Source organism: Artibeus jamaicensis, unplaced genomic scaffold, assembly GCF_021234435.1.
Source record: "Artibeus jamaicensis isolate MK-2021 breed Jamaican fruit bat unplaced genomic scaffold, CSHL_Jam_final scaffold_461, whole genome shotgun sequence".
Lineage (NCBI taxonomy): Eukaryota > Metazoa > Chordata > Mammalia > Chiroptera > Phyllostomidae > Artibeus > Artibeus jamaicensis.
Genome location: NW_026522045.1, coordinates 5,430,718 through 5,445,293, shown reverse-complemented (window position 1 = coordinate 5,445,293; position 14,576 = coordinate 5,430,718). Strand labels below are relative to the sequence as shown.

The following is a 14,576-nucleotide window of genomic DNA, read 5'->3' as shown; positions in this document are numbered from 1 at the left end:
GGATGGAGAAAAACATCGATGTGATTGGTTTCCTTTTGCATGCCCCTAACTGGGGACTTGGCCCTCAACCCCGGCAATGTGCCCTGACCAGGAACTGAAGGGGCACTTTTCAGTTCATAGGCTGGCACTCAATCCACTGAGCCACACTAGCCAAGGCAGAAAAAATTTGCAAGTGCCCATATCATGTAGAGGTATATAATGAAGCATTTACAGTAAAAGTCTATATAACATTTGACATTTACTTCAAACTAATTGGATGTTGAAGAGTATAAAACTGGGTGGGAGTAGAGACTAAACGGGATGATGGGTACATGGGAGTTCATTATAATATTTTCTCCACTTTTTTATGTTTAAAATTCACAGAATAAAAAAAATGTAAAAAAAGAAATAGAGAGAACACAATGTAAGGAATGCCAAAATCTATGGTTAAGTAAGCCAAAATGGAGAAGATGGAACCCAGAAGGGTAAATCTAATACTCAAAATCACTCTTGGCCTAAGGGCATTTGTCAATCCAGAGGAATCAGCTGCAAACTGAGCTGTACTTCTACAGCCTTGAAGGACTAAGCTCACTAAAGTCAAGGCACAGGGTTTGCCAAAAGTGGGAACTCATATAAAGCAAACCCCACCTTGAACTAGTAATACAAAGTCCAATGCTTTCAAGGTAAGAGTTCATTTGCAGTCTGAGGTATGGGGCCCTTGGGCATAGAACTGGGATGAGACTAGTCGCAGAAGAAGAATACCCTCAGGTACCTGTGAAAAACAAATGAAAGATGTCTCTACAGGAAGATATCATTCTAATCTCTAATCCCTTGTACAAAAACACTACAGGTATCCAGTACATGACCAAATATAACCAGGCACACAAAGAAATTAAGCAACATGATGAAAATGCAACGGAAAAAGGAGGTAACAAAGACACACAAAAACTTCAAATACTGGAATCACCAGACACGGATTATAAAACAAAGTTTGCTGAATTTAACACCTGAATAATATTGGAGAGAGCCCAGAAATAAACCACGTCTCTATGGTCAGTTAATATTTGAAAAAGGGGGCAGAAGCATCAAACGGAGTAAAAAATAGCCCCTCTAACAAATGGTGCTGGAAGCTCTGGAATTGTACATGCAAAAAAATGAAACTATACTACCAACTTACACCATACACAAAAATAAACTCAAAATAGATAAAGGACTTAACTATAAGTTGTGACACCATAAAAGTCCCAGAGGAAACCATAGGCAGTAAAATTTCAGATAACCCAGACAGCATTATTTTCACTGATACATCCCCTACAGCAAGGGATATAACGGAAAGAGTAAACAAATGGGACTACATCAAACTAAAAAGCTTCTGCACAGCTAAAGAAAACATCAACACAATGGAAAGGGAACTAACTGTATGGGAAAACATATTTGCTAATGATACCTCAAACAAGGGTTTGATCTCCAAAATATATAAAGAACTCACACAACTGCACTCAAGGAAGACAAATAATCTAGTTAAAAAATGGGCAAAGGACCTGAACAGACACTTTGCTAAGGAGGATATAGAGGGCCCATAGGCATATGAAAGGATGCTCAGCATCATTAGCCATCACAAAGATGCAAATTAAAATCCTAATGAGATACCAATTCACACCAGTCAGAATAGCCATCATTAATAAATCAACAAATCAACAAACAACAAGTGCTGGTGAGATTGTGGATAAAAGGGAACCCTAGTACACTGTTGGTAGGAATGCAGATTGGTGCAGCCACTGTGGAAGATACTATGGAATTTCCTCAAAAAACTAAAGATGGAACTGCCTTTCGATCCAGGGATCCCACTGTGGGATTTTATCCTGAGAATCAGAATGATCAATTCAAAAGAACCTATACACCCCAATGTTCATAGCAGGGCAATGTACAATAGCCAAATATTGGAAACAGCCTAAGTGCCCATCAGTAAATAAGTGGATCAAAAAACTATGGTACATTTACACAATGGAATACTATGCAGTGGAAAGAAAGAAGGAACTTCAACCCTTTGTGACAGCATGGATGGAACTGGAGAGCATTATGGTTAAGTGAAATAAGCCAGACAGTGAAAGACAAATACCATATGATCTCACCTTTAAGTGGAACCTAATCAACAAAACAAACAAGCAAGCAAAATAGAAGTGGACTCTTGGAAATAAAGAACAAAGTGTCAGTGACCAGAGGGGTGGGGGGAGGATTATACTGGGGGGAGAAAGGGGAAGGGGCAAGAAAAAGAACATAAATAGAGGACTCATGGGCATGTACAATCGGAGGGGACTGATTGTGGGAGTGGGGGGGATGGGGTAAGGCTCAGCAATGGGGAAAAATGCGGGACAACTATAACTGAACAATGACAAAAAAAAAGTATACTTTGCAAAGGCACCCTAGGTATTGCTGCCACTCAGGGTAAAATCCCTGCTCAAGCCCTATAATTCTACTTAAGTTCCTCCAACACGGCAATTTCTAACAAGCACTCCAGGGTCCATAGCACACATCCAGGCTACCACCTGTTTTTGTAAAGAAACTTTATTGGAACACAACTATGTTCATTTGTTTACCCATTATCTATAGATGCTTTCATGTTACAATGGCAAGAGTGAGTATTCTTGACAGAGACCACATAGCCTGCAAAGCCTAAAATATATACACTCTGGCCCTCTATGGAAGAAGCTTGCTGTCTCCTTCTCTACCTGCACTTTACCTCAAATACTGCTTCTGTCTTGGCAAGCTCATGCTCATCCTTCAAAACTCCAATTAGCCCTGGCTGGTGTGGCTCTGTGGATTGAATACCAGCTTGAGAACCAAAAAGTCACTGGTTCGATTCCCCGTCGGGGCACGTGCCTGAGTTGTGGGCTGGGTGCCCGGTGAGGGGTGCAAAAGAGGCAGCCACACATTGGTGTTTCTCTCCCTCTCTTTCCCTTTCAGTAAAAAATAAATAAATAAAATCTTTTAAAAAATGTCAATAATGTCAAAGTCAGAAAAGCTCTGATTTAAGGGAATTGATTTGAACTGGAATATCTAATTCAGTGTCAGAAAACAAATGAGTTAGAAAGAAAAACCAACCAAACAAACAAAAAACTCCAATTAGCATCACTTCTGTGAAGCTTGAACTGGGTTAGCACCCTTTTAAATTTTTTTATCATCTTCAATAGTTTCCCTATATTACCCATCATTTTTTATTCTAAGATGTCTGTAATGACTGCCCCTCCACTGGGCTGGAAGCTCTATGAAGACAACAGATTTATCTTGTTTACCACAATGCCTGTTTCATCGCATGCATACATTCAATATTTATTCAATGAATATCTCTTCCACTCTGTATACTGTCCCCCATTTTGTCAAATTTCTCATTGTCCCACTCTATTAAGGGAATTCTAAATCCAGAATCTGTGGGTGTATTTGGAATCTCATCTTGTGTCACCCACACATTGGATATGCACACTATTTGAGTTCTTCGTAAGTCAATACTGAAATAACACTAAGATATACTAAAATGATAGGGCTGATGATAAAGTCCTAAGAAGAGCCTCACCTAAACCTGCCTGCATATTGACATCAATCCATTAAATCAGTAGTCTTTGATTAACACTCCAACTCTAATTATGACATTATCCATCCTACATTTTCCATCTTGTCTAAACAGATTTTATAACAGTTTCCACTTCTCTGCAGCATTTTCTTACCTGGCACCACCTTTACCCAAGCAGAAAAGAACTAATAATCACTCTCCCATCTTTCTCACAACTGTACCTCTTCTCACCTTCCATACTATAATATAGTAATATTTACAAGTCTGTCCCTGCTCTTGGAGCTTTTGGAGAATAGAAGCTTACTTAACTTTGAATTCCGAGCTTACCACAATGCCAAAAATTTAGCTGGAACTAAGAAAGGAATGACTAAACCATTTTGCAATTCAAACACACTAAAATTATGGCATTTTCTATTTCTGCCATCATAGTTTTCCTATACAAAATATAAAAATCTTTTAACTATCCTTACCTTTAGCAAAAAGGAAATAGCGTAATTCAATAGAGCAGGGTGATGGACTAAATTTAAACTGGTTTTATACTTTGCAACTCCAATTTTCTTAAAGACTTCTGGATCAAAATATGATCCTTTCTGAAAGGGTTTGGATGTCCATAGGCAACGAACCATGGCTGTCAAATAGTAATTATATTCTTGATAGGTCTTGCTGCTGAATATGAACTCTGATTTTATCTGTTGGGAAAGGGAATAAATGTCATCATCACTTATTCTCCCTTCCCTTCTCATTCCCCAAAGATCACATATATCTACACTCAATTTTTAAGCAATGGTGACAACACAGGTTTATCATCCATACCTTTAGTACCAACTCATTTTTCTTTGCAGCTATCAAATTATTACGGTATCTAAAAGGATGAACAAAAAAATGAAATGTTTAATATTAAAAGCCTTTGAAATGTAAACATAAACAAAAGTATGCACTTTAAATATGTACATGTACACATATACAAATATCCAGCTGTCTAGTTAAGGTTGTAAGTCTTTTATAATACATTCTCCTCAAGAAATAAAAACCATTAGAGGCTCAAATAATGAGTTGTATATTTAAGATATGCACTTGAATATATGTAAATTATACTTCAATAAAAAGGAAAAATAAAAAAAATTATTTTAATGTTTCACTATTAAAGTTAATAGAGAATCAAAAGCAGTCAGTCACTAATACAGAACATATTATATTAATGTGAAAAAAGGTGCAGAAGGAAAAAGGGGAAACTTAAAATGTAATCTTTTTATCATGCCTGAGAACTATTATCTAATTCGTTTTTAAACATTTTAACTTTGGCACATAGTCCTGCAAGTTATGCCAAAGAAGTCTATACTTAAGGACTTTAAAAAGAGTAATTTCAGTCCGTAAGTTAAAGAAATAATACTTAACAGTTTCATATAATTGGCAACAGATCCCTTAATCTCCCAGAAAATGTTCTTTTCACCAGAAAAGCTATGTAGATCTAAATCAGATGTCAGCAAATGACTAATTTTTCTTTAAGATACAGTGATGAAAATTAACAATGGTGAGTGCAGCAGTACCACTGCACAAAAGATCCTTAACTAAAAATTTTTACTCTATATGCCCCACAGTGATATTAAAAAATACACAGTTAAAATAGCTTTATACTGGAAGGTCATTCCCAAAAGAAAGCCGTGTTTCCTACTTCATAGTCCCTAGCAGAAAAAATGGATAATAATTTTATTGTGTTTAATACATTATTGCATTATATGTTTAATGTGTTATATGCAATAAATGTATTGTATATTTAAAATTATAATTAATTATATAGTAAAAAATAAAGATAAAATTATAATGTACTAATTCACAAAATGGTAAAAAGGCTTTGTACCTGTGCATAATGTAACAGAGTTGGTTCAGGATACTCGAATCCACACTGAGGAGTGCAAGATAGAAGATTCCAGGAGGAAACAACACCACTAATGGAAGGTTATAATTTATATATATGTCAGACACCTTTTGGAGAGAATATAACATCAGTATACAGATTATTCCTCAGAAGCTCCAAACAAGTTTACTAAAAGAATCATCAGTAGAGAATAAGCATGAATATAACATCAAGTTGGGGTGTGCCTGATTCATCAATAGAGTAGCCCCAAGCCTGCTTAAAAATGTACCTCACCAAATATCAACCTTATCATAGTAGACTATTTTTAGATCATTAAATGTTTTTTTCCTGGGGGGAGATCTTAGAGTTGGGGAAAAATAGAGCATTTCTTTAAGTTCCATAAATATTGATTTATACTATTATGTAGCTGTCAATGTGGAAAACAAAAGAGCATGCAGGAAGCCAGGAAAACAGATTAGTGACTACTTCCTGAATATTAGTTCTGTCCAGGCCAAATACTATAGAATAGAAGATTACCAGAATAATAAGTACTGGGAGAAAAAACCCAGTTGAAAGGTGGGAGCAGAGAGCTGAAGAAATAAGAAGGTACTTTTGACCTTTTCCAGGGGATGGGGACATATAAAGGATGAGCAAAAAGTGATGCTAGAGACAGACTTCTGTCTAAGGCCAGCATTATTCAGGAGAATGTCTTTTAAAGTGGTACCTGGAATTTTCAAAAAAAAATTTGTTTTCCCACTAGGTTTTATGAAAGTCACTTATTCAGATGAGAATATAATCATTAACTTTAAAATGTGTAGCTTATTTTAACTATGCTAATAATGTCATAGACCAACTTAAGGATTATAAATAAAATTTGAAATAACAAACAAGTGAAGCAGAAATCCATCACAAAAATCTAAACAGGGTAAATGGGATATATAGCACCTTCTCATAGAAATCCAAAACAAAGTGCAGCAAGAAAGTACTGTTGCTTTCCAAGCGCAATGCATTAGTGGACAGCCACCCTACATAGTGAATTAGTTCAAACACAGACTTCATGGATCCACTGAAAGTTGTCTCTCTGCAACAAGAAATCATGACAATCAGAACCACATTAGCAAAATTCCTAACAATTTCCAAGGCAAAGCTGAATAATATATAACAAAAAACTGTTAGGTATTTCAGAAAATGATCAGTGTTTCAATATATACTTCACTTTTAAATCACAGTGGTTAATCACAAAGCTACACAGCCTTCTAGGGAACCATTAAGATTAATTCATAGAACATCCTCAGCAATCAATCTAGTAAATACCAGACAGATAAAGGATTAAGCTTCAGAGAGACCTTACATAACATTAGATAACAACCAAAGTAGTTAGTATATATTGTCCAGCAACCATAGCTGTCAGCAAATTAGTTACAAAGTATACACATCAAAACTCAGTTTTGCCTGAATTCCTGACCTAAATGCTGTTAAAAATATTTTCATTTTAATTTAAATGGAATGTAATTCATTCCTAAAACTGAATTAATAAATTTTGGGGCATTTTACATTGTTTTAGTAAAAGCCATTTTTGTATATTTTATATTCTTTCTAAATCATTGAACTGTGTTTCTTTAAATCATGGGTATAACTGCTCAGTTCATCCATCTAATCATTCCTGTCCTTCAATCCACTGTTGAGTACCTAGAAATGTGATTTCATAGCTTTACACACTGATCTTGGTTAACCTGGGATATTCTTTTAACTACCAGCTTTTTACTATTGAAGCTATGGGCCCTTATTTAATAAAGAATGTGACTGATAATGTAGGAAATTTAACACTGATTAGATATTTGAAGATATTCAGAACTATTAATTTCTTAGGTGCTATACTGGTATCATTTTTCAACAGTTGAAATTACGTCTGGGTTTTGCTATAAAAAATCTAACATGGATGAGGAGGTAAGTGAGAGGTGTTACAGATAAAAGAAGTTAACCATGTGTTGATAACTGTTGAAGCTGGATGATGGGCACATAGGAGTAATATACTATTTTCTTTAATACAAAGTTTTAAAAACAATAATGTGGCTGATAACAGAATATAGGAGAAGCCAAAGATTTTAGGTATAGTAAAAAGAACCTAATTAGGCAATTCCTTGAAGTTCAGTCTTTTACTTTCAATTTGAGAGTAAAGCACACAGTGTTAACAATCATCAACATAATGAAACATTTGATGCTCTTTTTTATTCCAAAGTGAAAATAAATTAATGTATATCACCAAAATACATCAGAGAAACATAAAAAACAAAAGTGTACAGTAAAATTACAGATTTTCCTAGCCAGCATCAAAATTGACTTTACATATACAAGAATACATTTTATAAAGTGAGCTAAACTGAATGGAAGCCAAAGTTAAAAGTTCTAAAAAAGTTCTAAAAAATAACAAAGTCTTTCAGAAGAACAGGACTAAGCATTTACATAAAACAATTAGGTCTCATGCTACACTATTAAACTTTATATGCAAACATTTGTATACAGACCGCCTCTTGTGGAGGTTTGTAAGATAACTTACAGAGAACTGTCCATCACAGTTTTCATGTGGATGTCCATAGAAAGCCACAAAAGCCAATTCTGCAGTAGCTCTTTAAGGTTCTCAAGAACACTACACTGAGGGGGCAAAACAAAAAAAAATCATTTGTAAAACCATTCTGACATACCATATACCATAGTGTTGAGAATTAACCATCTAAAACAGATACTTAGAAGTGGAAGGGATACAGAGATGACTGCATACAATTCAGAACTCAATAATGCCACTCAAATCTGATTAGTTTCCAGGAGACAGAGAAATGCAAACATAGTACAAGTTTATTTTGCTATTTGCTCTACTGGACTGTCCCTAGCTTATCAGCCAACGAACAGACTCTAAATTAAATTTATTTATAACATATATTATATCATCAAATACAACATCGCCCCCATTCTTTACTGTCTCTCCTCAGAGATCTGTTGAAGTTGCTACAGGTAAGAGTTTGCCACTCTTTTCACCTTGTACCTACAACTACAATTTACTCCTTTGTTCATGGTGATAAAATTTATCTTGTCTTCTGTGATGGTAGAAAATAAACAATTCTAGTCTTTCTTTTCTCAGGCTTTGCCTTGATTTTCCAAGACCTCATTGACATAAACAGCTGTGACAGAAGTGCGCTTATGGTGTTCATGAGGATAAATCCTAATATTTACAAATTTGAAAGCACTCCAAACAACCTCAAAAACTAATACAGAAAAGCTTTCTTAAACATCCTTAATAAATAACTGCCTAGATACTACCTAAGCATCTTCAACAATAGTGTGCTCACGGACACTTCATAGAAACAGTTCAATTAATATTTTAGAAGGTAAATGAAAAACGGGATATGTATTGAGTTGGCCAAAAACTGTTTTGTTTTTTCAGTAAAGTAAAAGACACATTTTTCATTTTGACCAGTAACTTTATTGATTTGGATATTCTGAGTATGTCAGCTATCTCCCACTATTGGTTTCTAGTGTGTAGAGGCCAGGGGTGCTGCTAAACATCCTCCAATGCATAAGACAGCCCCACAATGAAGAATTATTTGGCTAAAATGTCAATAATACCAAGTAACTTCACAAACCACTTTAGATACATTCAATCAGTCAGGGTGACTTCCCCATACAACACACAAATCTTTTTTGGCTTTTCACTTGTGTTTTGCCATTCTTAAAATAATAAAGCATAATATACTGAAAATGTTGCATATTTTGTTCCATCTTCAATATTAAAATGGCTGCACAAAAATTCACCAATTTCAGTAAGTTTTTTTAATGCATGCTGATACGACAGCTGTCACAATACAATCTAACAAAATTGTTTTGAATGAAGTTACAGACAACTAAGCACTAGTAGTCATCCTATGGGAAAAACTAACTTTTGCAAATCCAATATAAATTCAGTGACTGAAAGTAACCTCACAGGTTGATCCTATCATAAATTCCTAATTATGAAGGTCATGATGAGTAGTCACACCCCAGGCTTGTAATTTCATTAGTAAAATTTTAAAAAAGATTTTACTTATTTATTTTTAGACAGAGGGGAAGGAAGGGAGAAAGAGAAGGAGAGAAACATCAGTGTGTGGTTGCCCCTCGTGTGCCCCCTGGTAGGGACCTGGCCTGCAACCCAGGTATGTGCCCTGACTGGGAATCGAACCAGCAACCTTTTGGTTTGCAGGTCAGAACTCAATCCACTAAGCCACACCAGCCAGGGCTCATTAGTAAAAGTTTTTTAATCCTGCAGAGGTCATGACTAATCTGAGAAATACAAATAAACTTTTTTCTTAAATATTGTTACATATATCAGCCACAAAGACTCAAAGTCACGACTTGCTGTGCATTTGTATGTGATTAATGTTAAGGCATGATGTTTAAGTCCTCAGTTTGGTTGTAATATGCATTTCATAAGGGTGTGTGATACTCGATAGTAAATTGTATCTGAGATATTATAAACTTTAAAATCAGTGCTGTGCTTTTTTCCTCATTTACAGTTGAAAATGGCTAAACAAACATACCAATTCAATAATCCAAGAGATGCTGAAGAACTTCAGTGAATGCTACTGGAGTTGCTTATTGAAATATTTTTGCAAGTGTGGTAAAAAGTATTTATGCCTTGAGCATAGATAGCAATACTGTTTGTGATAACTGTTACAAATGTTTTGCAAAGCCAATTGAAGATTCTGATTAATTAATGTTAAAGACATATTTGGTTGTATTTTTTAGCAATATCCCTGTTTCCATTATTTGAAAAGAGTCTTTAACCTTTATGTTTTTATATTTCTTCAATAATTTCTAGATTGTAACTGAAGAGAAATTTAAAAGTCATATATTTTATTATATAAACATAATAAATGCAAACTTGTAGGTTTTTTTTTAAATTTCAGCACATCCTAGTAATGAATGTATCTCTCAGATACATGTGATGTGCACTGCAATTTTTTTACAGCAACCTCCACGGGGTTAAACAAGTACGGACTAGTATTCTTATGCATCTAGGTTTACATATCTTCAAAATGCCAGAGATTATAGCCTTTTTCAGACCACTCTCAAGAAAGCACATCATCTTGTTAATTATCCTGTAATCCAATTTCTATGTTGCTTTCTCCCACCTTCATGTAATCTTCTTTACGTTCCCTCATTAATTCCAAATGCATAAAAGAAACTGCAAAACTGTCACTCTGGAGCATTAGATCTTGCTTCCCAGCATGTAATCAGTTTGACTCACATAAACTTACACAAATTCTCTATAGGTCTGGACATTTCAAAAAGATATTGGCACATCATTTTGAGGTATGAATGAAAGTACCTTTAGTCACCTACCCTTTCTTGTACTCTATACTTTTCTGTGCTTCTTTCCCCCTTTCGTTGATCCCATCCCGTCCCAAATCTTTCAACTGCAGTTTCCAGAACCTCTAACCCATGGTAATCTAAACCTACACCTTCATAATCTTTAAAGAATGCTTTCTCTGTCTTCTTACTCTCATTGAATTCTGACTCTCCCTCTCCACCCAGCCAGGGTACTGCTTCCTCTAAACACATTTCCACATCCCAGTTCAACACTTGGAGGTAAGCAGTGCCCCAGCTCCTTACTGCTAATATGGAAACAGAATATAAGCCCCTTCTTTTATTTTTTTAACTTTTATTTTTTATTTTTCATAAATTACTTTATTGTTTAAAAGGTAAATATAAAGAGAAATAAATCTCTCTTTAAGAAAGGAGTCAGCCCTGGCTAGTGTGGCTCAGCTGGTTGGAGCAACATCCTATAACAGAAAGGTTGTGGGTTCAATTCCCAGTAGGAGCACACACCTAGGTTGTGGGTTCATACATGTACAATTCTCAGACCAGGCACATACTGGAGGCAACCAATCGATGCTTCTCTCTCACATCAATGTTTCTCTCTCTCCCCTCCTCTCTAAAAATGCAATGAAAAAAAGTCCTAAGGTGAGGATTAAAAAATTAAATAAAAAGAGAGTCAGCTTTAAAAAGATATAAAAAATAAATGGATCTTCTATTTAATCAGGTGCCACAGGAAAAAAAAAGTGCCTTGTTTTAAAATATTTACAAATATTTTTTGACCTACAGAATCTCATTAGCAGTAACATTAGCTAAATTTGTTAGGCTACTATCAAAGCCCCATTTCAGATTGCACTTTCCTATAGTCAGTTTTTCTCATGAATTTGAGTACACTTTGGTTTTTTAATACAACACAAAAGCTATCCATCTTCAACACTATTTCCGAATTATTACTCCTCCTTCCTTATATAAAAATCCCTTTCTCCTGTGATGTTTACACTATCCAACTATACTACCTTTTACTGTTTATCTTTATATATCTCTGCTATCAGCCTGTTGGAAAGTCATCTACATTCACTGAAAATCTTGGCATGCTCCACCTCAAGTCCTGGCGTCAACACCACAGTTGTCAGAGTCCATGAAGATGTTCCACCCAATACTTCATTCATCTTCACAGTTCTTTGACCTCAAAACAGATAACCCTTACCTTCAGTCTACCTTAGTTATGCACCCACACACTAAACTTTATCATAATGCAAATGGAACCACTACCAAAATCTATTACCCTTTCTTTGTTATGACCTCCTATTTTTCCAGCTTTCTCACACCATCAACTCCAACTAGTTATTCTTGCTCTTTAACTTCAGAGGCATTCAATCCCCTGATTGTTCATTTTTTAATGTCACTTTTCAGTCTTTTCCTGGCCTCACCTACCTATCTACTCTATATCTCTATCAAACTTATCTACCATGACTGCCATTCACTATACCTACCAGCAAAACCCTAACTGATTCAACCTCATAACTCACTTTGTTCTTACATCTGAGCTGAAGGAAAACACACAACTATACAGATTGGCACCACTCCAAATTCATGGCCTTCAACTTCATCTGAGCCCTAAATGAATCTTAATAACCCTTTCACCTGTCTTTAATCAGTTCTGTCTCCTATTTTTCTCAGTGGATGTTCTAGGCACATAATACCTTTGTGAACCCCCTATTCATTTCTGACCTCTACAACTCACTTATTTTAAGAAATTTAACATTTTTAGACACAAAGTATTTTAATTTCTTGTCCTTTCTTCCAACTATACAAATATATGAGGGTATACCCTCCTATCTGTAAATCCTTGTCCACAGGCTTAGAGAATAAGTGGTATCTGGCAACCCCTCAAAATCCATTCAAGCAAATCCCTCTATCTACTCTTAAACCAGTGCCTTCAAGTATTCTCTGAAACACTATTTATTCCCCATCCTTCCTCCATTTTCAAACTCTCCCTCTTTTCAACTGGCTCCTATTGATAAACATGCTCAGGTTTCTAACATTCTGGAGACAAAAACAAAAGACAAGAATACCCACAATCTTCCCTTGATTCAAAGTCCCACTATAGCTATCTCTATACTTCATCTTTTCAACCAAACTTTTTGAAACATAGTCTATACTCATTAACTTATCTTCACTTCTCATTGACTCCTCAACTCCCACAATCTGGCCTCTACCACACTCCCATGAAACTATTCATAAAAGCGGTTAAAACCTCTGCATTTTCAATTGCAAAAGAAAATTTTTTGGTCCTTATCTTTCTGGGCCTTGAATATACAGCAATAGTATTTCTCTCCTTGATATCCTGTATTGTTTGCTTGCCACTACTGCTGTCCTGGTTCTTTTCATACTTTAAAAAAATTAAATTTATTTGAGTAACATTGGTTGATGACATTACATTTTAGTACTTCTTGAAAATGTTCCTTCATAGACTCTCCTTTTCAGCTGAGAATTAAATGAGTAGTCTCGAGTTCTGTCCTTGGCCCACTGTCTATTTCCCTTTCTCCATTCGTTTCTCTCCCCACCTCACACTCTCAAATATAAATACATATGTATGTGTGTGTGTGTGTGTGTGTGTGTGTGTGTATACATGTACATTTACTTATTAGGCTGGACCATATAAAATTGCTAATTGTCAAACATCCGTTATCTACAAAAATGTATTTTCATATGATTCAACCTAATATCTATAGATAAGTAGCTCTCTACACTGATGGAATAAGAGAAGAAATAATAGACAACCATATTAGAAGCTCAGAAGAGAATCACAGCATCTGTAAAATTAAATCCTGAAACTATATTAGCTGGAAGAAGTGGTGTGTATTGTCATATGAATGTCATTGACCCAGTAGTAAAATCACAAATGATGTAAGTAACTTCAAATCCAGGCTAATGTGACAGGTAATTTTAAAATGTCATTTGATTATGACAAACTCCAGGACAACATATTTTTTTCCTGAAAATGTGGCCAACAATAGGTGATTTAAGGTGAAGAAAAATTTATAAAGGAAACATTAGTTATACTGTCACTCTTTTGGAATAGGAATAACCATTCTATAATAAAGTGGCTCTCAATCTCTGGTAGAACTCCTGGAAGCCACAGTGGGTTTTTTTTTTAAGAATTCCCCAAAATAGTAACATAATTTATCATATAAGGTTGAGATAAATTTATTAGCAGAAAACAACTATATTATAAATATATAGAATGAGTGTCAGAGGAAGTTTTGATTTCTTTGGTCATTACTGTATTCCCAAGGTCAAAAAGGGTGTCTACCACATAATGAATGCTTAATAAATAATGGTGAAATGAATAAGTGTATCCACAAATATATCAACAACAATCGAACTAAATATGCTTAAGTATTTCTCACTTTGTTTTTCCTAATACTCACTTGCAATGTTTATTCCCTTTGTCATCTGCTATAAGAGGAAACAGTTTTAGAAAACTACATAAAACAAAACCACTAAAAACAGAAAACTAGCATTAACTTTGATTTCAGGGATGCAGTACCTCAAATCTAGGTCCAACAGAATCCTATTAGAAAACCATGACATAATGTGGGTTTGGAATCATGTACCACTGGTCATAGGATAATATTCCCTACTGAATGTAAGCAAGATAGTTTTTTTTTTTTTACCTTGAAATAAATGGTTGATGTAAAGAAGAGCTGTGCCAGACGGTCAAAAATAAATGGTTTCACCTCTAGGAATGAAAAAAAAAAGATTATTCAGAATCCTTTTAATTAATACATTGAATTATATATTACTCCAAATTTTCATGATACA

General features: G+C 35.0%; 1 protein-coding gene across 2 annotated transcripts in view; it reads right to left on the bottom strand.

Moving 5' to 3' along the window:
• CENPI (centromere protein I) overlaps nt 1–14,576 on the bottom strand; it is an 87,327-nt gene that overhangs the window by 25,053 nt on the left and 47,698 nt on the right. For both annotated transcript variants that reach the window (XM_037131016.2, XM_037131015.2), the window contains 6 exons: nt 14,429–14,493; nt 7,960–8,054; nt 6,348–6,483; nt 5,406–5,530; nt 4,361–4,409; nt 4,018–4,236 (listed from right to left, as the gene is read on the bottom strand). In XM_037131016.2, the coding sequence (XP_036986911.2) occupies nt 4,018–4,236; nt 4,361–4,409; nt 5,406–5,530; nt 6,348–6,483; nt 7,960–8,054; nt 14,429–14,493 (689 nt within the window). The remainder of the gene's footprint in view (nt 1–4,017; nt 4,237–4,360; nt 4,410–5,405; nt 5,531–6,347; nt 6,484–7,959; nt 8,055–14,428; nt 14,494–14,576) is intronic.